This window comes from Aquarana catesbeiana, linkage group LG08, assembly GCF_042186555.1.
Source record: "Aquarana catesbeiana isolate 2022-GZ linkage group LG08, ASM4218655v1, whole genome shotgun sequence".
Lineage (NCBI taxonomy): Eukaryota > Metazoa > Chordata > Amphibia > Anura > Ranidae > Aquarana > Aquarana catesbeiana.
In genome coordinates this window covers 88,283,739-88,305,839 of record NC_133331.1, presented here as the reverse complement: position 1 = coordinate 88,305,839, position 22,101 = coordinate 88,283,739, and the positions used below count along the sequence as shown (strand labels likewise).

General features: G+C 40.4%; 1 protein-coding gene across 3 annotated transcripts in view; it reads right to left on the bottom strand.

Annotated features, from left to right (window-relative positions):
* COL17A1 (collagen type XVII alpha 1 chain) overlaps positions 1 to 22,101 on the bottom strand; it is a 77,102-nt gene that overhangs the window by 5,658 nt on the left and 49,343 nt on the right. For 2 of the 3 annotated variants that reach the window (XM_073596096.1, XM_073596097.1), the window contains exons 36-50: positions 19,812 to 19,847; positions 19,587 to 19,646; positions 17,054 to 17,107; positions 16,205 to 16,327; positions 15,635 to 15,730; positions 15,484 to 15,543; positions 13,520 to 13,555; positions 13,310 to 13,363; positions 13,091 to 13,186; positions 12,457 to 12,504; positions 7,758 to 7,904; positions 7,290 to 7,409; positions 6,943 to 7,026; positions 4,969 to 5,067; positions 127 to 303 (exon numbers count right to left, since the gene is read on the bottom strand). In XM_073596096.1, the coding sequence (XP_073452197.1) occupies positions 127 to 303; positions 4,969 to 5,067; positions 6,943 to 7,026; positions 7,290 to 7,409; positions 7,758 to 7,904; positions 12,457 to 12,504; positions 13,091 to 13,186; positions 13,310 to 13,363; positions 13,520 to 13,555; positions 15,484 to 15,543; positions 15,635 to 15,730; positions 16,205 to 16,327; positions 17,054 to 17,107; positions 19,587 to 19,646; positions 19,812 to 19,847 (1,290 nt within the window). The remainder of the gene's footprint in view (positions 1 to 126; positions 304 to 4,968; positions 5,068 to 6,942; positions 7,027 to 7,289; positions 7,410 to 7,757; positions 7,905 to 12,456; positions 12,505 to 13,090; positions 13,187 to 13,309; positions 13,364 to 13,519; positions 13,556 to 15,483; positions 15,544 to 15,634; positions 15,731 to 16,204; positions 16,328 to 17,053; positions 17,108 to 19,586; positions 19,647 to 19,811; positions 19,848 to 22,101) is intronic. The other variant, XM_073596098.1, reaches the window with a different exon arrangement.

Genomic DNA, 22,101 nt, shown 5'->3' with positions numbered 1-22,101 from the left:
AATTTCTTTACCATATTTCCTGTAATGAGTGTTTGAAAGTTAAACTCAGAAACAGTGAATTGTAGCTAAGGCAATATCTAAAATAGTTAAATAACACTGTCATGGCCAGAAAGGCATTGTACTTACTTTGCAGGTAACTTGCTATGTCCTCTGGAGTGAAACCAGCTGTCAAGCTTGCTACAGAATTTCCTGGTGGTCCCATGGGTCCTGGTGGGCCCTGTGGGCCTTGTGCGCCAGGGCGACCTGGGCGGCCAGGCTGACCTGGTGGTCCTGGTTGTGCAACAAGTCCTCTGAATTCAGAAGCTAGATTTGTATAAATATTAATAAATGGTTATTAATACAGATACCAGAATAAAAATGATGAGGGATACATCAGTAACAAAGAAAAAGAAAATAAAAAATATATACTGTATATACAAATTTGTATAGGTGTGTGTGTGTGTGTATACACACAGTACATAAATAAATAAATAAATATACATACAGTTGTGCTCATGAATTTACATACCCTGGCAGAATTTATGATTTCTTGGCCATTTTTCAGAGAATGTGAATGATAACACAAAAACTTTTCTTTCACTCATGATTAGTGTTTGGCTGAAGCCATTTATTATCAATCAACTGTGTTTACTCTTTTTAAATGGTAACGACAACAGAAACTACCCAAATGACCCTGATTAAAAGTTTACATACCCTGGTGATTTTGGCCTGATAACATGCACACAAGTTGACACAAAATGGTTTGAATGGCTATTAAAGATAACCATCCTCATCTGTGATCTGTTTGCTTGCAATTAGTGTGGGTGTAAAAAAGGCCAATTAGTTTCTGGACTCCTGACATACCCTTGTATCTTTCATCCAGTGCTGCACTGACGTTTCTGGATCCTGAGTCATGGGGAAAGCAAAAGAGTTGTCAAAGGATCTGCGGGAAAAGGTAGTTGAACTGTATAAAACAGGAAAGGGATTTAAAAAGTATCCAAGGAATTGAGAATGCCAATCAGCAGTGTTCAAACTCTAGTCAAGTAGTGGAAAATGCGGGGTCCTGTTGAAACCAAACCACACTCAGGTAGACCAACTAGAATTTCAGCCACAACTGCCAGGAAAATTGTTCAGGATGCAAAGAAAAACACAAATAACTTCAGGTGAAATACAGGACTCTCTGAAAACATGTGGTGTGGCTATTGTGTGATGCACAATAAGGAGGCACTTGAAGAAAGATGGGCTATGTGGTCGAGTCACCAGAAGAAAGCCATTACTACGCAAATGCCACAAAGTATCCCGCTTGCAATATGCCAAACAGCACTGAGACAAGCTTCAAACCTTCTGGCACAAAGTCATGTGGAGTGATGAGACCAAAATTGAGCTTTTTGGCCACAACTATAAACGCTTCATTTGGAGAAGGGTCAACAAGGCCTATGATGAAAGGTACATCATTCCTACTGTGAAACACGGAGGTGGATCACTGATGTTTTGGGTATGTGTGAGCTACAAAGGCACAGGAAATTTGGCAAAAATTAATGGCAAGATGAATGCAGTATGTTATCAAAAAATAATGGAGGAATATTTGCATTCATCAGCCAGGAATCTGCGCATGGGACGTGCTTGGACATTCCAACATGACAATGATCCAAAACACAAGGCAAAGTCGACCTGTCATTGGCTACAGCAGAATAAAGTAAAAATTCTGGAGTGGCCATCTCAGTCTCCTGACCTCAATATCATTGAGCCACTCTGGGGAGATCTCAAACGTGCAGTTCATGCAAGACAGCCCAAGAATTTACAGGAACTGGAGGCTTTTTGCCAAGAGGAATGGGCAGCTTTACCATCTGAGAAGTTAAAGAACCTCATCCACAAATACCACAAAAGACTTCAAGCTGTCATTGATGTTAAAGGTGGCAATACACGGTATTAAGAACTGGGGTGTGTAAACTTTTGATCAGGGTAATTTGTATAGTTTCTGTTGTGATTATGATTTAAAAAGAGTAAACACAGTTGACTGATAATAAATGGCTTCAGCCAAACACTAACCATGAGTGAAAAAAATGTTTTTGTGTAATCATTCATATTCTCTGAAAAATGGCAAGAAATCATAAATTCTGCCAGGGTATTATTATTATACAGGATTTATATAGTGCCAACACTTTGCGCAGCACTTTACAACATCGGGGAAGACAGTACAATTACAATACAATTCAATACAGGAGGGATCAGAAGGCCCTGCTCATTAGAGCTTACAATCTAGAAGGGGGGGTCAAGTGGAACAAAGGGTAGTAGCTGTGGGTGATGATCAGATGGACAAAATGAAAATACAGTTGTTAGGTGTGGGTAGGGTAGGCTTCTCTAAAGAGGAGGGTTTTTAGGGATCGTCTAAAAGCTAATAGAATAGGAGATAGACGGACAGATTGGGGTAAGGAGTTTCATAGGCTTGGAGAGGCCCTGGAAAAGTCCTGGAGATGAGCATGGGAGGAGGTGATGAGAGAGCTAGAGAGCAGGAGGTCTTGAGAAGAACGAAGAGAACGATTAGGATGGTATTTTGAGACTAGGTGAGTGATGTAGCTGGGGCAGAGTTGTGGATTGCTTTGTAGGTAGTTGTTAGTACTTTGAATTTAATTTGTTGGGTGAGCAGAAGCCAATGGATGAGAGGAGTAGCAGAGACAGAGCGGCTGGTAAGGTGGATGAGTCTGGCAGCAGCATTCATGATGGACTCAAGGGGGGATAGAGTATGCAGAGGTAAGCCAATGAGGAGGGAGTTGCAGTAATCGAGGCGAGAGATGACCAGGGAGTGAATTAAGAGCATTCTTGTGTCATTGGTTAGAAAGGGGCATATTTTGCAGATGTTCCGAAGGTTGAGGCGGCAAGATTTTAAAGGAGAGTTTAGAGTTCAAGACTACTCCTAGGACCTTGGCATGTGGGGATGGGCTGATAGTTGTGCCATCGATTTTTACAGAGAGATTAGGGGAGGAGGCACGTGGGGGAGGAAAAATTATAAGTTCAGTTTTGGATAGATTAAGTTTGAGGAAGTGGTGCGAAATCCAGACTGATATACAGTCAGGTCCATAAATATTGGGACATGGACGCAATTCTAATCCTTTTGGCTCTATACACCACCACAATGGATTTGAAATGACACAAACAAGATGTGCTTTAACTGCAGATTTTCAGCTTTAATTTGAGGGTATTTACATCCAAATCAGGTGAACGGTGTAGGAATTACAACAGTTTGTATATGTGCCTCCCACTTTTTAAGGGACCAAAAGTATTGGGACAGATTAACAAACACACATCAAACATCCATCAAACTTTCACTTCTTAATACTTGGCTGCAAATCCTTTGCAGTCAATTACAGCCTGAAGTCTGGAATGCATAGACATCACCAGACGCTGGGTTTCATCCCTGCTGATGCTCTGCCAGGCCTCTACTGCAACTGTCTTCAGTTCCTGCTTGTTCTTGGGGCATTTTCCCTTTCAGTTTTGTCTTCAGCAAGTGAAATGCATGCTCAATCGGATTCAGGTCAGGTGATTGACTTGGCCATTGCATAACATTCCACTTATTTCCCTTAAAAAACTCTTTGGTTGCTTTCGCAGTATGCTTCGGGTCATTGTACATGTGTACTGTGAAGCACCGTCCAATGAGTTCTGAAAAATTTTGCTGAATATGAGCAAATGATATTGCCCGAAACACTTCAGAATTCATCCTGCTGCTTTTGTCAGCAGTCACATCATCAATAAATACAAGAGAACAAGTTCCATTGGCAGCCATACATGCCCACGCCATGACACTACCACCACCATGCTTCACTGATGAGGTGGTATGCTTTGGATCATGAGCAGTTCCTTTCCTTCTCCATACTCTTCTCTTCCCATCACTCTGGTACAAGTTGATCTTGGTGTCATTTGTCCACAGGATGTTGTTCCAGAACTGTGAAGGCTTTTTTAGATGTTGTTTGGCAAACTCTAATCTGGCCTTCCTGTTTTTGAGGCTCACCAATGGTTTGCAACTTGTGGTGAACCCTCTGTATTCACTCTGGTGAAGTCTTCTCTTGATTGTTGACTTTGACACACATACACCTACCTCCTGGAGAGTGTTCTTGATCTGGCCAACTGTTGTGAAGGGTGTTTTCTTCACCAGGGAAAGAATTCTTTGGTCATCCACCACTGTTGTTTTCCATGGTCTTCCGGGTCTTTTGGTGTTGCTGAGCTCACCGGTGCGTTCTTTCTTTTTAAGGATGTTCCAAACAGTTGATTTGGCCACACCTAATGTTTTTGCTATCTCTCTGATGGGTTTGTTTTGTTTTTTCAGCCTAATGATGGCTTGCTTCACTGATGGTGACAGTTCTTTGGATCTCGTATTGAGAGTTGACAACAACAGATTCCAAATACAAATACTACACTTGAAATTAACTCTGAACCTTTTATCTGCTCCTTGTAAATGGGATAATGAGGGAATAACACACACCTGGCCATTGAACAGCTGAGCAGCCAATTGTCCCAATACTTTTGGTCCCTTAAAAAGTGGGAGGCACATATACAAACTGTTGTAATTCCTACACCGTTCATCTGATTTGGATGTAAATACACTCAAATTAAAGCTGAAAGTCTGCAGTTAAAGCACATCTTGTTTGTTTCATTTCAAATCCATTGTGGTGGTGTATACAGCATTTACACACCCCTATTGCACGGCACTGTACTACTGTACTACTCCCTGGTTCAATTATATTATATCTTCATCTCAGTGCTAACTGAACAATGGTATTGAGACTAATTCCGCATCCAATGAACAAAACCAAAACAGAGAGATGACATTGTTGAATCTCCATTGCAGACTCAGAAACTAGATGCCTTAATTGCTTGTGTATTGTGGCAGCCATGTGTAAAATACATAATTGACTGTATAGAATGAGAAAAATTATCATAGGTAAAACATATATGTATTTGAACTGTACTTAGCATTACAACATTATTTCTTACTTTGGAGTAAAGCTGTTATATCGCCATATTGTGATCCAGGTAATCCTGGCAAGCCTGGTGGGCCAGGTGGTCCCGGAAGTCCAATCTGTAGCCCATGATCTAGAAGACAGATAAATGAACATCAATCTCTTAGAATGTTACCCAGTGGCACAAATAAACCACTTTTGTATACTAGTGTCTTTATACCCTGGTTTGGTCCTTTTTAACCCCACCATAAGAATTAGCATTGTTGTCAGCATGTAAAAAGGTTTGCCCCACTAGCACAGTTTTGCCATGTGAATAAAGCACCTAAATCAGATGACTTATCCCAATGGTGCTCAAAGTTAAGCCATTATTGCTAATTTTTATTGACTTTTTATTGACTGGTGTTGTACCACTGAATTGGTGTAAGGCCAATGTGGTGTCTATATTTAAAAAAGGATCAAATTCTTTACTGTAAGTAACTACAGACCGGTTAGTTTAACTTTTATAGTCAGGAAGATACTTGAGAGCTTAATAAAAGACCACATAGAAGAGTTTTTGCTAAAAAATAATATTTTAAAGCAATAGTCAGCATGGATTGATGAAAGACCACAGTTGTCAAACAAATCTGATTTCTTTTTATGAGGAGGTAAGCAAAATCTTAGATAAAGGAGTGGTTGCGAACATAGTATACTTGGAATTTGACACAGTTCACCATACACGGCTAATGTGTAAATTAAAGTCCACGGGCTTAAAAAAATCAGTTTGTAAATGGAGAGAAAACTAGCTAAAAGACCGTATTCAGAGAGTAGTGATTAATGATTCGTAATATAAATGGTCTAATAGTCTAATAGGTTAACAGAGGTGTACCCCAAGTGTTAGGACCCTTACTTTTTAACATATTTATAAATGATATAGGGTCTGGGATTAAAAGTACCATTTCAGTGTTGTGCCGATGACAACAAGCTATGCAGTGGAATTACGTCTTTACAGGATGTCTCCCAACAAGTCAACCTCAATGCACTATTTAATTAGGCAACTATGTGGCAAATGAGGCTTAATGTTGATAAAAGTAAATGTATGCACTTGGGGGCTAAAAACTTTTATATATCATACATACTAGGGGGAGTACAACTGGGGGAATAAATGGTGGATAAGGATCTGGTTGTTCTGGTAGATCATAGACTTAATAATAGTAAGTAATGCCAAGTTATAGTTTTGAAAAGCTAGCAAATGCTTCCTTGTATTAAAAGAGGTTTAAACTCCAAAGAGAGAGACATACATTTGACCCTGTACAAATAATTAGGAAGACCTCATCTGGAATAGGCAGTTCAATTTTAAGCACCAGTTCACAAAAAAGGATATTGGGGAACTAGAGAAAGTGCAGAGCATTGCAACCAAACCGATAAGAGGCATGGAGGACCTCAGCTATGATTAGCTGAACTGAATATATTTTTTCTTGAGAAGGGGAGATTAAGAGCGATATGATCAACATGTATGCATTCATAAGTGGTCCATATAGTGAGCTTGGTGTAGAGTTATTCACGTTCAGGTCATTACAGAGGACAAGGGGGCACTCTTTACATCTGGTGGAAAAGAAAGGCTTCTTTAGAGAGCTGTGAAAATGTGGAATAGACTCCCTCAATAACTGGTTCTGGCCAGCTCAGTAGATTGTTTTAAAAAATAACTGGATGCATTCCTCAAAGCACATAATATAACTGGATACTAATATGAGAGGTAATAATGCCAGGGGTAGTTGATCCAGGGTATAGCCCATTACTTCATGGGCGATCAGGAAGGGATTTTTTTCCCCTACTAGAGCAAATTGAATCATGCTCTTTTGGGGTTTTTTTGCCTTCCTCTGGATCAACTGTGGGAAAAGAATAGTGTATATGGAGGTTTTTTATTCGTATGGCTTTTTTTAAAGTCTATTTTAATACATGTTTAACACTACTATGTCATATGTATGAATTTCCTGCTAGTATTGTTCAAATTAAAAAATTATTAACATACTTTGCAGCATGGACAGGATTTCTTCATAAGTTACAGCTGGACCTAGAATTGTTCCGGCTCCATCAGTTGAAGTTAATCCTGAACCTAAGAATACAAAACAGACAGAGTGTACTTATGGAGTCTATTTCAAAGATGCAAAGAGCAGTAGTATGCAGCTATTCGTATCGCCATTCAAATTCACCTTTTACTTATTTCGCTGGCCTAAGCTGCTAAAAGATGAATTATGTTAGGTTGCCACAGAAAACTGCACATTCTGCACTTTGCATGTTATTAACTAAATCTAATTGTGTTGAATGTTTTTAAATAAAGAATGGAGGTTCTCACCACACAAGGTATTCAAAACATACCCCTTATATAACTCATAACTCGGCTTGCCAATTCTGCATAGTCCACTTCTTGTCCACTGTCTCCTGGTGGCCCTGGTGGTCCCTGTGGTCCAACAAGGTAGTTTCTGACATTTTCACCTGCTCAAGAGGAAGGACATGTCAATTAGATGACGTGAATTCAAACTATACCTGTTCTAAAAATGTATGTTTTTATTAAAATTTCATGCACTTTTTTGATATTACCAAATATTCCAGTATATCTTAAGGTTTATTAAATATACTTTGAGCTTCTCAAACCATATTCGGGAGATTTATTAAAACAGAAGCATTAAGAATATGGTGCAACGGTGCATAGTAGCCAATCAGCTTCTATTTTCAGATAGGTTTCTAATCTGAGTAGCTTTAGATTTTGCATTTTCCAGTTTTAGTGAATAACCGACTATGTAACCACTTTACTGTGTCAGATACTCTATTTCATTCATTACTTACTTTGGAGGTACTGAGCAATGTACTGTTGGACTTCTTCTGCTCCACGAGCAGAACTGCCAGGTTCACCAGGAGGGCCAGGTGGACCGGGAGCACCAGGTGGACCGGGAAGACCAGGTGCACCTTGACCAGGTCTTCCTCCAGGTGGGCCTAAAAAGGTAAAATAGGCATTTTTAAATAATCTAGACAAAATACCAACATTTTATGGCACCAAACTAAAAAAGTTGTTTATATCAATGGTAAACCACTTAGATGTGTATCAGCATGCTATAATGAAATTCTACCATGGTCATGGACTGAAAGGAAACTTTTAGGATAGCAGTCATGGAATGACAGAACAAAATACTACCAGAAAATGTATCATTATTTAAAAACTTTACTTTCAGAACATGAACTAGACTATCACACTGAAAGCTTTGTAGCAAATGTTACTGCTCTCTGTGGGTTTATTGCTTTGGAGATGGGGGTAGTGAAAAATGGGAGGTAGTTTTACCATATGCATTGTAAAAACCACCCACCATACCATGACCACCCACCTGATATTGCATAGGTCTCCCCTTTGCCACCAAAACAGTCCAGACCCATTGAGGCATAGACTCCATTAGACCTCTGAAGCAGTGGCATCGCTAGGCGGAGCGGGTGGTGCGGTCCACATCCGGGTGACACCCGCTAGAGGGGTGACACCATCTGAAAGCCCTGGCTCCCTTTTTTTTTTTTTTCAGCCGACCCGAAACACCTCCAGCCAGTGCCGTGGATGCCTGGCCTGTGTCTTCCTCCTCCTACCTCGCTGCCTGTCACTATCTCCGCGGTGCTGCTGCACACTGTCCTCTCAGACCTCTCCTCTCCAGCTGCCACCTGGGTGTAAAGTTTAGGGGGCTGTCGACCAGCGCCACTGCCCCGAGCCCAAGGTGAGGTGTGATAGGTGAGGTAGGTCGCCATGGTGTCGGCTAGTGTAGCTGCTGCTAGTGTAATGACAGGAAGAAGAAGTGTATGTGTCCAGCCGGCGCCCTGTGCCGGTCTGATAACCATGAGGGGGGGAGGGGTGTCTGCTGCTGTACACAGCTATTATATATATATATATATATATATATATATATATAAAATATATATATACACATATAAATATACAGTGGGGACGGAAAGTATTCAGACCCCCTTAAATTTTTCACTCTGTGTTATATTGCAGCCATTTGCTAAAATCATTAAAGTTCATTTTTTTTCCTCATTAATGTACACACAGCACCCCATATTGACAGAAAAACACAGAATTGTTGACATTTTTGCAGATTTATTAAAAAAGAAAAACTGAAATATCACATGGTCCTAAGTATTCAGACCCTTTGCTCAGTATTTAGTAGAAGCACCTGATCTAATACAGCCATGAGTCTTTTTGGGAAAGTTTTTCACACCTGGATTTTGGGAACCTCTGCCATTCCTCCTTGCAGAGCCTCTCCAGTTCTGTCAGGTTGGATGGTAAAAGTTGGTGGACAGCCATTTTTAGGTCTCTCCAGAGATGCTCAATTGGGTTTAAGTCAGGGCTCTGGCTGGGCCATTCAAGAACAGTCACGGAGTTGTTGTGAAGCCACTCCTTCATTATTTTAGCTGTGTGCTTAGGGTCATTGTCTTGTTGGAAGGTAAACCTTCGGCCCCGTCTGAGGTCCTGAGCACTCTGGAGAAGGTTTTCATCCAGGATATCCCTGTACTTGGCCGCATTCATCTTTCCCTCGTTTGCAACCAGTCGTCCTGTCCCTGCAGCTGAAAAACACCCCCACAGCATGATGCTGCCACCACCATGCTTCACTGTTGGGACTGTATTGGACAGGTGATGAGCAGTGCCTGGTTTTCTTCACATATACCGCTTAGAATTAAGGCCAAAAAGTTCTATCTTGGTCTCATCAGACTAAAGAATCTTATTTCTCACAATCTTGGAGTCCTTCAGGTGTTTTTTAGCAAATTCCATGCGGGCTTTAATGTGTCTTGCACTGAGGAGAGGCTTCCGTCGGGCCACTCTGCCATAAAGCCCCGACTGGTGGAGGGCTGCAGTGATAGTTGACTTTCTACAACTTTCTCCAATTTCCCGACTGCATCTCTGGAGCTCAGCCACAGTGATCGTAGGTTCTTCTTTACCTCTCTCACGAAGGCTCTTCTCCCCGATAGCTCAGTTTGGCTGGACGGCCAGCTCTACGAAGGGTTCTGGTCATCCCAAACGTCTTCCATTTAAGGATTATGGAGGCCACTGTGCTCTTAGGAACCTTAAGTGCAGCAGAAATTTTTTTGTAACCTTGGCCAGATCTGTGCCTTGCCACAATTCTGTCTCTGAGCTCTTCAGGCAGTTCCTTTGGCCTCATGATTCTCATTTGCTCTGACATGCACTGTGAGCTGTAAGGTCTTATATAGACAGGTGTGTGGCTTTCCTAATCAAGTCCAATCAGTATAATCAAACACAGGTGGACTCAAATGAAGGTGTAGAACCATCTCAAGGATGATCAGAAGAAATGGACAGCACCTGAGTTAAATATATGTGTCACAGCAAAGGGTCTGAATACTTAGGACCATGTGATATTTCAGTTTTTCTTTTTTAATAAATCTGCAAAAATGTCAACAGTTCTGTGTTTTTCTGTCAATGTGGGGTGCTGTGTGTACATTAATGAGGAAAAAAATGAACTTAAATGATTTTAGCAAATGGCTGCAATATAACAAAGAGTGAAAAATTTAAGGGGGTCTGAATACTTTCCATCCCCACTGTATATATATAATATAGCAACTGTGTCCAGCTCAGGGTGGGCAGCTCACTCAGCTACAATACCAATATAATATAATATAGCTGTGTTCAGCAGCACCCCCCCCCCCCTGTGGTTATCAGACACAGCTTTATTATATAGGTATAGTAGCTGACTAAGCCGCCCACCCTGAGCTGATCTGAAAAGGAAGGGGGGGTTGCTGCTGTGTCCACCACCCAGGTATAGTCGCTGAGCTGAGTTGCCCTAAGCTGGTCTGATAAGGGGGAGTGGGGCAGGGTTGTCTGCAGCCCAGGTGTAGATAGACAGTGACCCATACCCAAATCAGATCCGTCCGGCAAGCAGAAGGTCACAGCAGCATCTTGCCATCTTCCCTGGCTGCGGCTATCAGATACCGTCCACCACGGTCCAGCAAGCAACATACCTTGTTGTCGGCAGGTCACAGCATCTTGCCATCTTCCCTGGCTGCGGGCATCAGATCCCATCCAGCAAGCAACACATCGTGTCAGAAGGTCAATTCCAAAATCCAAATCAAATCATCAATGCAATGATGCCATTGTCTGGTGTCCTCAGTCGCCATACACTGGGATCTATGGATTGGATCTGTCCCTGAGGACAGCATATAATGAAAAGTATGGGTGGAGCTGCGATGACATCACTCCTGCACATGTGTGCGGGAGCCCTCGGTTACGGCACAGTGCGGTGCTCTGAAGGTTCGGCACAGTATCCCATACCTTCAGAGTGTATGCGCCGGTGACATCACCGGCTGCATCTAGTGTGAATATCTCCTAAACTGTGCCCGTTTAGGAGATATTTATTTTACCTAAAGGTAGGCCTTATTATAGGCTTACCTGTAGGTAAAAATCACAAAGCGGGCTTTACTAGGCTCCCTTTCTGTAGCGCTGCCCTATTTACCTTTTTTTTTTTTTTTTTTTTTAACAGTAAGTCCCTATTTACCTTTTAAGTGTCATATCTTATATTGCTTTCCAGCAATATTGTGTCAGCAGCTTTACTAAGTGACTTTTAGGTAACCCTAGCGCACCTTAATTTGTGTATAATATTATATATAAAAATTATTGGGGGGGGGGTTGACACCTTGTTTTATTGCACCAGGTGACACCAACCCTAGTGACGCCACTGCTCTGAAGGTATGCTATGGTATCTGGCATCAAGCTGTTAGTAGCAGATCGCTGGCTTGTCTTCCTTCATCCTGGTCCAATATCTTCTCCAGGTAAGCGATGCACACACACCCGGCCATCAACATGATGTAGAAGAAAATGTGATTCATCAGACCAGATCACCTTCTTCTATTGCTAAGTGGTCCAGTTTTGCTGATCATGTGTCCATTGCAGGCGGTTTTGGCTGTGGACAGGTTTTAGCATGGTCGCCCTGACTGGTCTGTGGCTATGCAGCCCTATACACAACAAACTGTGTGTTCTGACACCTTTCTATCAGAACCAGCATTACATTTTTCAGCAATTTGAGCTACAGTAGCCCTTTTATTGGATTAGACTACATGGGCCAGACTTTACCCGCCACATGCATCAATAAGCCTTGGCCATCCATGTCCCTGTTACCGCTTCGCCGGTTTTCCTTCCTTGTACCACTTTTGGCAGGTTCCGACCACTGCAGACCGGGAACATCCCACATAAGCTGCAGTTTTGGAGTAGCTCTGACCCAGTCGTATAGCCATTGAAATTTAGTTCTTGTCAAAGTCGCTCAAATCCTTACTCTTGCCCATTATTTCTGCTTTCAGCACATCAGCTTCAGGGACAACATGTTTACTTGCTGCTTAATACATCCCATTCACTTTCAGGTGTCATAGTATTGAGATAATCAATGTTATTCACTTTAACTGTCAGCGGTCATGTTATGGCTAATCGGTGTACAATGATATATATTTAATACTGTTTCATAGCATAGTCATTACTACATTCATACCAACTATACATGTTTCTACTCACCTCTGGAGCTTCCTGGGATACCAGGGGCACCAGGAATACCAGCTTCACCTGCAAGTAGATTTAATAACATTTGACATCTGAACTGTTGATCTGCTTAATTTAGTTTATTCTGTAATGTCACCCTTTGAAACTCATATTTACCTGGATATGTGCAATGGGTCTGTGGTAATGAACATGTGTGCCAGTATATTTGCTTAAAATTAGTGTTTTTGTTATCCCACGAACTCTAATATGCTAATAATTGTAAACTAACCCCACTACCATTTCCCCTAAAGTCTAATCCTAACTCTAATCCCAAACATACATTCTGCCCTCGTCTAATCCTAACTGAGTAACCACTGATGAAATGCATGTTTGAGGAAAGAGGGGTGTGACATTTTTTTAACATTGACGGCACAAACAAAAGAAAATCACCAGATGGCCCCGTTTGAGAGTTAGGCTGGTCATACATAATTTTCTTGTTTAATTTCCTTTAGACTTACCTTCAACTATGTAGTGCAATGTCGTGTAGTGGAAGTATTTAGGTTTGACCTCATATTATATGTTATGGTAAATATAAAGGAAAATTGTATAATGTATGGTCAGCCTTAGGTTGGTAATTGGTTAACTGTAAGATCTGTGAAATATATATTACCTCTCTCTCCTGGTTGTCCGGGTTGTCCTGGGCTTCCGGGAGATCCAGGTGATCCTGGAGATCCTGGGCTTCCTGGAGGTCCGGGAGGTCCAACAGCTGAAATGACAATGTAAGAATCAGGCATTCCTATCGAATTGGTATCATATAGTTAACTAATTGAAAGCAAACTTGTTTTTGTGGAAAATATGTAGTTTTTATCAAATGAGTAAAAGCACTGACCATCACGGCCTTGTTGTCCGGGAATTCCTGGTTGACCTGGATCACCTGGTTGCCCTGTAAGATAGAAATGCAGTTATTTACAGACAAAATTCAGTTTGTAAATTTCACTACCATCGTAGCTTGAGATAGGGCGAGGAGCTATATTTGCAATCACAACTAAATATTTACAAAGAAAGTAAGAAAATAAAAATATATATTTATTATTTTTACCTGGTTGTCCTGGAATACCTCTTTGACCTGGATCACCTACAGAAAGAAAACAGAAATATTAATAATTGTTGTGTAAATAAATACAATTGTTTGCCTTATTGATTATATTTAAAGATATATTTAGTCAAATGCCTCTGTTCTTCACTGATTGTATACTGGGTCATTTATAAAATGTGAAGCAATGAAGACTAAATAGGAACGTAAAAGAGAATATCTGGTTATTAATTTTTATCAGTAGCGTATGGTTGTTAATTTTTAATTCTGTTTTTAGACTTTTTTGTAAACTCATCCCAGCGCTTGTTGCTGCCTAACAGACAATTGGATAACAACCAAAATACAGTGAAAATTCTCACACTGCAATTGGACCACCCTAATTTGCTAAGAGACTAATAGCCAAATAACATTTTGAAAATGTTGAGTGGATATAAGTGAAATCTATGATTCTCATTTATGGTTCACTGTTTTAGGAATGGACATTAGTCTAATTAAAATCAAGATAATTTTACAAAGCGAATTGTTAAAAATAAATACATTCTGCCAGTTGTGTCTAATTTCTCTGCAATTAGAAAGCAAAAAAAAAAAAAAAAAAAATATATATATATATATATATATATATATATTACTTGATACTTTTAGAAACGGACTATCTTTCTGCATCCAGTTCCTGTGCTACATCATGCTGATGGAGAGCACAGTGTTCACACAAAACATTGGGAAAGTCTACATCTTGGCAGCTTTTTTTTTCTTGTGCAGGCTTACTCAGCTATTACAAAGACGGTAACATTTTAATAAAGACCTGAAGGAAAAACTTTTTTTTTTTTTAGTTTGCGTAGAATAAGGTAAGCCCTGTTGTTTTTTTTTTTGTTTTTGTTTTTTTGTTTTTTACCATCTGAGTCCCATGCAGGAGATTTCCTTTCACTTCCTGTACCATAGTCCCATTCAAAAACAGGAAGGGGAGGATACTCCCCCAAATTTAGGGAAATCCCTGGTAGTCACCAGCACTAGTGTCCCTATTGGATGATTTCCCCTCTATTCCTGTTCTAGTGACCACCCAAAGTTGAGATTTTCTTTCATTTTCACTCACAGTGTTAACAGGACAAACAGAAAGGGTGAATCTCTCTAACAGGGACACAGGCAACAAAACAAAAAACCGCCACTCTCTACTCCCTCTCCACTCTATCTAAAATGAAAATATCCCCAAAAGTTTTGCCTTCAGTTATACTTTAACAGCTTCTCTCTACTGGAAGCCAAACTCTTCTGTGATGTCTACTGGAAAATCTGTTTCGATTCCTAAATTTAACATATGGACACTTTTGTCTTATATTTCTAAGGCTTGTAGGGACTGCTAATACTGCATGAAAAAGTGAACCTGTACAGAGCAAAACAGCAGTACTCTTGAATTGCTGAGCCTCTCTCCTGCATATTTTTACCTTTCCTTTGTTCCCTTCCCTGCCAGGAGGGAAGAAAAATACCAGATACTCCCCTTTTCTCATGTGACAGTGTTGCTGCTTGGTGATTGAGCCACTGCTATCATATGGTAGCGGAGAGAGATTCATCAATCTTGTGTAAGCTTTGACTAGGATCAACTAAGAGCTTTCACGAGGCTTCTTCTCTTCACATCAGAGTAGCAGAAAACAAAGGGCTTAGATGCTATGAGGCTGGCTTTAAAGTGAACCTTTTGCTTTGACCTGCTTTGCTACAGAATGAGGCAGTGAAGACTGCATGTGCTATAAATTAAACTACTCTACTGTATAAGAGCTTCTCAGATGCTTCGTCCCTGACACTAAGACTCAATTTACATTCTATGGATCAAAGTTGCATCAAAAGTCACACGAAAGTATTGTAGGCACCTTTTCAAAGTCGCTGCGACTTTAAGTCCTTGCTGTGCGAGTTTGATGTCCAAAGTAATATGATAAATCGCGCAAGTGTGAATGAAGCTTTAGTGTTTTATTATTTGCTCTTACCTGGGTCTCCTTTACTTCCTGGTGCGCCAGGAGGTCCGGGTGGGCCAGAAACAGCAATTTCTGTGGAAACAAAACAATGTATTTTTCAGTTACCACCAGTCTTTCTATAAGATATTTGACAGGCAGTAAACAGTTAAAAATGTCTGCATACCTGCTGATCCTGGAGGACCTGCTGGACCTGCTGGACCTGCTGGGCCTGGTGAACCTGGTGGACCTGCTGGGCCTGGGGGTCCCTGTTTAGCTTCTCCTGAACAACGCAATCATAAATTAATGTTAGATACTTTCCTATATATTTATATAATTCTTATCTTACATAAACAAAAAAGAGATCAAGAGAATCCCATTTGGTCATGCTTTTACTGATAATTTTCAGATAAATCATACGTATAATTTAACTAAAAGATATGAGTAGCAGGATGAAAAGCAAAATTCTATGTTGTAATCAAAGTACTGTAGTAGCCTAGTCCATTACTCTAAAGAAAGTTGATATCAGAAAAATCAGTGTGGTTTTCCAATTCTCATTGTCATTTGTTCCAATTTATTAAATGTATAAGTCAGTTGTTAAAGTTGGGGTAATGACAAAAAACAAATGTCTGTTGTCTTATTAGTGGTTTCTAGCTCAATCTGTGTTCATCAGTTACCTCCAAACCAGGCCAGAAATACCTTATATTTATCACATACACTGCATATTTTGATTATGCTAATTTAGGCAAGGACTTACCCTGTGGCCCTGGTGGACCTGCTGCACCTGGTGTACCTGCTGCTCCTGCTAGTCCTGCTGGACCTGGAGGTCCTGGAGGACCTTGAGAACCTGCTTGTCCTGGTGGGCCTTGTATGGAAGCACCTAATTAAGAAAAGCAGAAAATCTGAGTTAAGACCAAAATGATATAAGCCATAAGTATAAGTATTAACTTTATATTTTTTTTACTTCTTTTATTTTTTATTTTTCTTCATTTACAAATAGCAAAACAGTGTAATCGGTCAAGTTATGGTGAGAGAACAAAAGCACCTCTCACTAAAATACTTTAAAAGGAGCCCTAGACCTCATACTAGAGGCCCCAACATTCAGAAAATGCTGTAAATTAATTGTTGTCTGTTTTAATGAGGTGGACTTTTATCAGTATTTTTCCGCTGATGTGTGTTTAATAATATTAGATTCAAGGAAAGTCTAGAGGGTTGTGCCACCTAGACACATCTTTAGTTCTTCTAACAAACTCCTTCTCTTGCTGCTCTGTTTTTACTTGCCAGGATGATGGGTTGTTTCCAGAAGCGGCAACGAGAAGCTACAGTAAAAATTTAAAACTAGCTGCATAAGTGCTACAGAGCACAAGATTGTCAGATTGGGATTACAATATTATTTTACACAAAGGCTGCTGTAAGACCTTTACCCAAAATAAACTGTCCAATTTTGGATGGACAACCTTCCTAATTCCCCAATCTAGCCTCTGCTCTAATTTTCTCATGCAGATAACTTTTTCTTATAAATGACGTTTGAGTTTAGAGCCATTAATAAGGCTTGTGTTTAAAGCAAAATGTTTTCCAGTTCTGTCACAGCCATTAGTAATTTTACCTGGGGGTCCTGGTGGTCCGGGAGGTCCTGGCATTGCCTGAGCCATCAATGAAGCTGTAAAGAAATGTAAAATGTTACATAACTCTTCCTGGCAATCCGTTTTGTTACAATGCATTTTTTTAACACATCTTCCTAAATATGTGCAAACTGGGAATAATGATTAATCTGGACTGGATTTCTTTGATCTTTATGGATATTCACAGACCTACAGAGTTTCATCAAGGTATTTCCACTTATGGTAGTCTTTGGCATACCCCCTTCCCCCATAAAGCTTTCCGTACCTTCTCACCCTCCTTTGCCCTTGTCTGCTCGTTCAACCAGCCAATCAGGCAGAGTTGTCATAAAAGCATTGTAGCAAACCAGTGGTTTGGTAAACATATTTTTGTGTGTTTGCCAAACCAAATGCATTGAGGCTCATGTCATTATAAAAAAAACAACGTGAAAGATGGTGTGCTATCTTCTATTCTTTTTCCCAGTATGCTAGTAGACAAAGAGTCATTAATTTATATGCACAAAAGCCAACAGTAGGTGTTAGGTAGGGTCAGCTTGAGGGTCTGTTAGCATCTGTGACCAAGTGTCAGAGTTAGACTTTAAAACAAACTCAGACTGCATTATGGGACAACCCAAAGGTTTTGAATATCTCATTACAGTGACTTAATAATGTTCACAACTGAAAAGTTGCCATAATCTCTGTAGTAATGTGCATATATTTACATCATTTTTTTTCTAAAGCCTAACGTGAAATATCAGGAAGGGGGTGACATTTTGGTTTTAGCAATGCCAAAGCAAGATCTGCCAGTTTAGTAGAATCCTGAGTATGCAACTTCATAAAAACATACAAAATAGAAACATAAAACCTGATGCTTTTGGGAAGAGTGCAATGCAGCAGGTGTTCAGAAAGACAAATGTTGAAAAACTCTTGAGTGGCTGCTGCATGAAACATCCAAAGGTCTAAGAGTCACATGAGTTGTACAAGCTAGATGTTGGGGGCCAATAGCAAATGTCTTAAAATAATATATTTTTATATATTTTCTTTACTAATTAATTAAAGAACAAACAAAGAAATACTTTTTAGCTGACATTAAAATAATAATCATTTATTTGTATTGTTTATAAACTGATATTTTATAAAATCCCTATTTCATTTGTAAAAACAATCCTTACTTACATTCTAAATGTACAGTACATGCTAAGCTGCCTAATAAGAAACTCCAGCACTAGCTCTGAACTTTTTGATAACACCTGCATACTGAGGATCTAGAGATCTGAATCAGGAAAGGATGTATCCCTCCTCTAAGTCAGTCAGCTGACTCATTCAGATGTGTGCTGTGTGTGTGAGTGCATACGCTGATATCCTGCTATTCTGGTCTGTGCAGAGAACTAAGCTGAAATCCAGCAATTGTACACTTACACTTGCCACCTAGTCACTGGAAAAGGAAATTATCATTATGATTGCCCTCAAAGAGCCACTTTGGATCTGTAAAACTAGTAGTCCAGAGCACCCCACTCCCCCTTACATCAGACGTCAAGAGCCCCCATCATCAGAAAACAAGAGTCCCCCACCCTCCCTTACATCACAGTGCACCCCCAAGCTGGGGGCAGAGCTGAGAAGCAGAAAGGGTAGAGTCTGGAGGTGGACCAGAGGAGGGCTGGAGTCAGCTGCTGGAGTCCAGGGAGGGGAAAATGTGGCTGCATAGAGAGGCGCAGTATCTGTAGGAGGAGTTCTGTCCTCCTCTCTGCCGCCAGCCGCTGAGACAAGGTGGGGGCAGAGACAGCTGGGGTGCCGCAGATGCAGGAGGGGTGCGAGGGCCACATGAAATGGCCTGACAGGCCTCATTTGGTTTGACACATGTGCTTTAGATAAAATCTATCAAGAGAGTAATACACAGGCTGTCAACGCTGACCTCTTCTTACAATTCTAACTACCTGGCTGAGTTACAAAGATCAGAAGTACTAACTTTAATCCTTTAAATTTGCTATATGTTGCTTTAGACTTAGAGGTAAAAAAAAAAGCCTTTCTTACATTCCTAACCCATGTATGTGTCCTGCAGACAATGCATTATATGCTGTATATGTGGGGCATCCCAAAAGTTTAAGGCCTCACGTGGAAAGAGTGATTACACAGATATTCAACTTTATCAATGACCCAAGCTACTCTTCCAGATGTTCAGCTCTAAAAATGGCGCATGCACAGTATACAGTTTTCGTGTGCTTCTTGCAAACAGTTGGCAATCCGAGTTGAAAATCGAGAAAATGAAGCATGGGCGGTCATCAATTTCTGTTTTTTCTCTGGTTACCCATCCACCATACTCACCAGGTTTCGCACCATTGGCCTACCACCTATTCCTAAAACTGAAAAAGGAACTGCCTGGTGTTCAGTACAGTGTTCATTAAATATATACCTTGGCATGAAATAATGCCCAGTCTTCCTATAGAAAGTGGCCAAACCTCTCAAATGTGCAAATGTCTATTCATGATATAAATTTATGGCATTATTCCATACTAAATTTCATGATACATAACAGAAACATACCATCTGATCTTGTGACAGAGATACCAGGTTCACCAGGGTCACCACGAGCTCCTTTGGTACCTGGTCAAAGAGATATGTTTTTAGCATATGTGCCCAAAGTATGTTCTGTTTACCCCCGTAATTAATAAAGCCCAACCCTTGAAACTCTTGCTTTATGGCACATGCATTCAAAATAATTTAATTACAGAGAGCTTAAATCCCTATTATAGATAACTTTTTAGTTACCTGGTGTTCCGGGAAGACCAGATGGCCCAATTGGACCTGTCATAAGAAAAGAATGCAACAAATGTTTACTGAGTTGTAGCTTAATTCAGTAGAAATTAACAAACTAACTTGATTTGAAAATAATTGTTTTGGATATAAAAAAGCACAGTATGTTTACGGCTAGTTATAGGTTAGGGTTGTTGCCATATGTTTGTACAGTTCGGGAATTGGTGCGGGGACGCACTGGATACCTTCAGCTGCCAATGTGCCCCTGATGGGTGTCCCGTGTGTCCCTGTACCTTTAAGGAGGAGTGGGCTCCCTCCAGGCAAAACTGCCCTTAATCTATGCACTATTATGCTCCAATTTGGGAGACTCAAAATTATAGAGTTAGGACTGCAGTACACTGAGGTGCCTTGATGTGGCCACTGGGGCTTACAAATATATTTGCAAATGTGTGCAACTAAATACCTTGTTTTTAATTTGAACTGTTAGACGGGATCAATTTGGTTTTTGTTGCAGGCTGGCTGATAAGTGAGCTGGGAATTTTTGTTTGTTTTTGATGTTGCCCTTCCATGTGCTTCTTGCTGCAAAGGCTAGTTATAGGGTGAGGTGTTTGCCATTTGTTTGTACAGTAGATCTGGCCAATAAATCTGTTATTGTTGAACTTACTTTAACAGACCAAGTTGTTCAGACAACGTGTTTAAAATGGTCAGCTTTTATTCATTTATGTAAAACTTTTATCCCAAAAGGAACAAACTGTTTACAATAACTGCTTATAAAGTGTTAGCTGGAGTTCAGATTAAATTTGTTAGTCAAGTCCATCCAAATCTACTAGTTTAACCCTCTCCCCAGACTGACATTGCTGCTGTCCAAAGGTGTCTCTAGTTTTTCTCCATCCAGAATAGAGACACTCTAAGATAGGAAGTGCATTACGGGCTGGATCACCAAGGGAAAAAAGGGGGAAAAAAGCCTAAAAAATTTAAACTAATGCATTCACCACATTTTAGGATTGGAAAGCTGCAATTTAATTACAATTTTGTTTTTAGGTGTAATACCACTTTAAATGTTAAAGTCCTATATTTAATACATAATCATGGTGGACATGGTATACTTGGATTTTGCAAAAGCTTTCGATACAGTTCCGCACACACGGCTCATGTGTAAGTTAAAGTCTACAGGCTTGGAAATATCAGTTTGTAAATGAATAGAAAACTGGCTAAAAGACAGAATTCAGAGAGTAGTGGTTAATGATTCTTACTCTGAATGGTCTAAGGTTATCAGTGGTGTACCCCAAAGTTCAGTGCTGGGACCCTTACTCTTTAATATCTTTATAAATGATATTGGGTCTGGGATCAAAAGTAACATTTCTGTCTTTGCAGATGACACCAAGCTATGCAGTGGAATAACATCCTTACAGGATGTCTCCAATTTACAAGCTGACCTCAATGCTCTGTCTAATTGGGCGTCTATGTGGCAGATGAGGTTTAATGTTGAGAAATGTAAAGTTATGCACTTGGGGGCTAAGAATATGCATGCATCATACATGCTAGGGGGGGTACAACTGGGGGAATCCGTAGTGGAGAAGGATCTGGGGGTTTTGGTAGATCATAAGCTCAATAATAGCATGCAATGCCAAGCTGCGGTTTCCAAAGCGAGCAAAGTCCTTTCTTGTATTAAGAGAGGTATGGACTCCAGAGAGAGAGACATCATTTTGCCCCTGTTCAAATCATTAGTAAGACCTCATCTGGAATATGCAGTTCAGTTTTGGGCACCAGTTCTCAAAAAGGATATCGGGGAACTGGAGAAAGTGCAGAGAAGGGCAACCAAACTGATAAGAGGCATGGGGGAGCTCAGCTATGAGGAAAGATTAGAGGAACTGAATTTGTTCACTCTTGAGAAGAGGACAATAAGGGGAGATATGATCAACATGTTCAAATATATAAGGGGTCCATATAGTGAACTTGGTGTTGAGTTATTCACTTTACGGTCAACACAGAGGACAAGGGGGCACTCTTTACAACTGGAGAAAAAGAGATTTCATCTCCAAATACGAAAAGGTTTCTTCACAGTAAGAGCTGTGAAAATGTGGAATAGACTCCCTCCAGAGGTGGTTCTGGCCAGCTCAGTAGATTGCTTTAAGAAAGGCCTGGATACTTTCCTAAATGTACATAATATAACTGGGTACTGACATTTATAGGTAAAGTTGATCCAGGGAAAATCCGATTGCCTCTTGGGGGATCAGGAAGGAATTTTTTCCCCTGCTGTAGCAAATTGGAGCATGCTCTGCTGGGGTTTTTTGCCTTCCTCTGG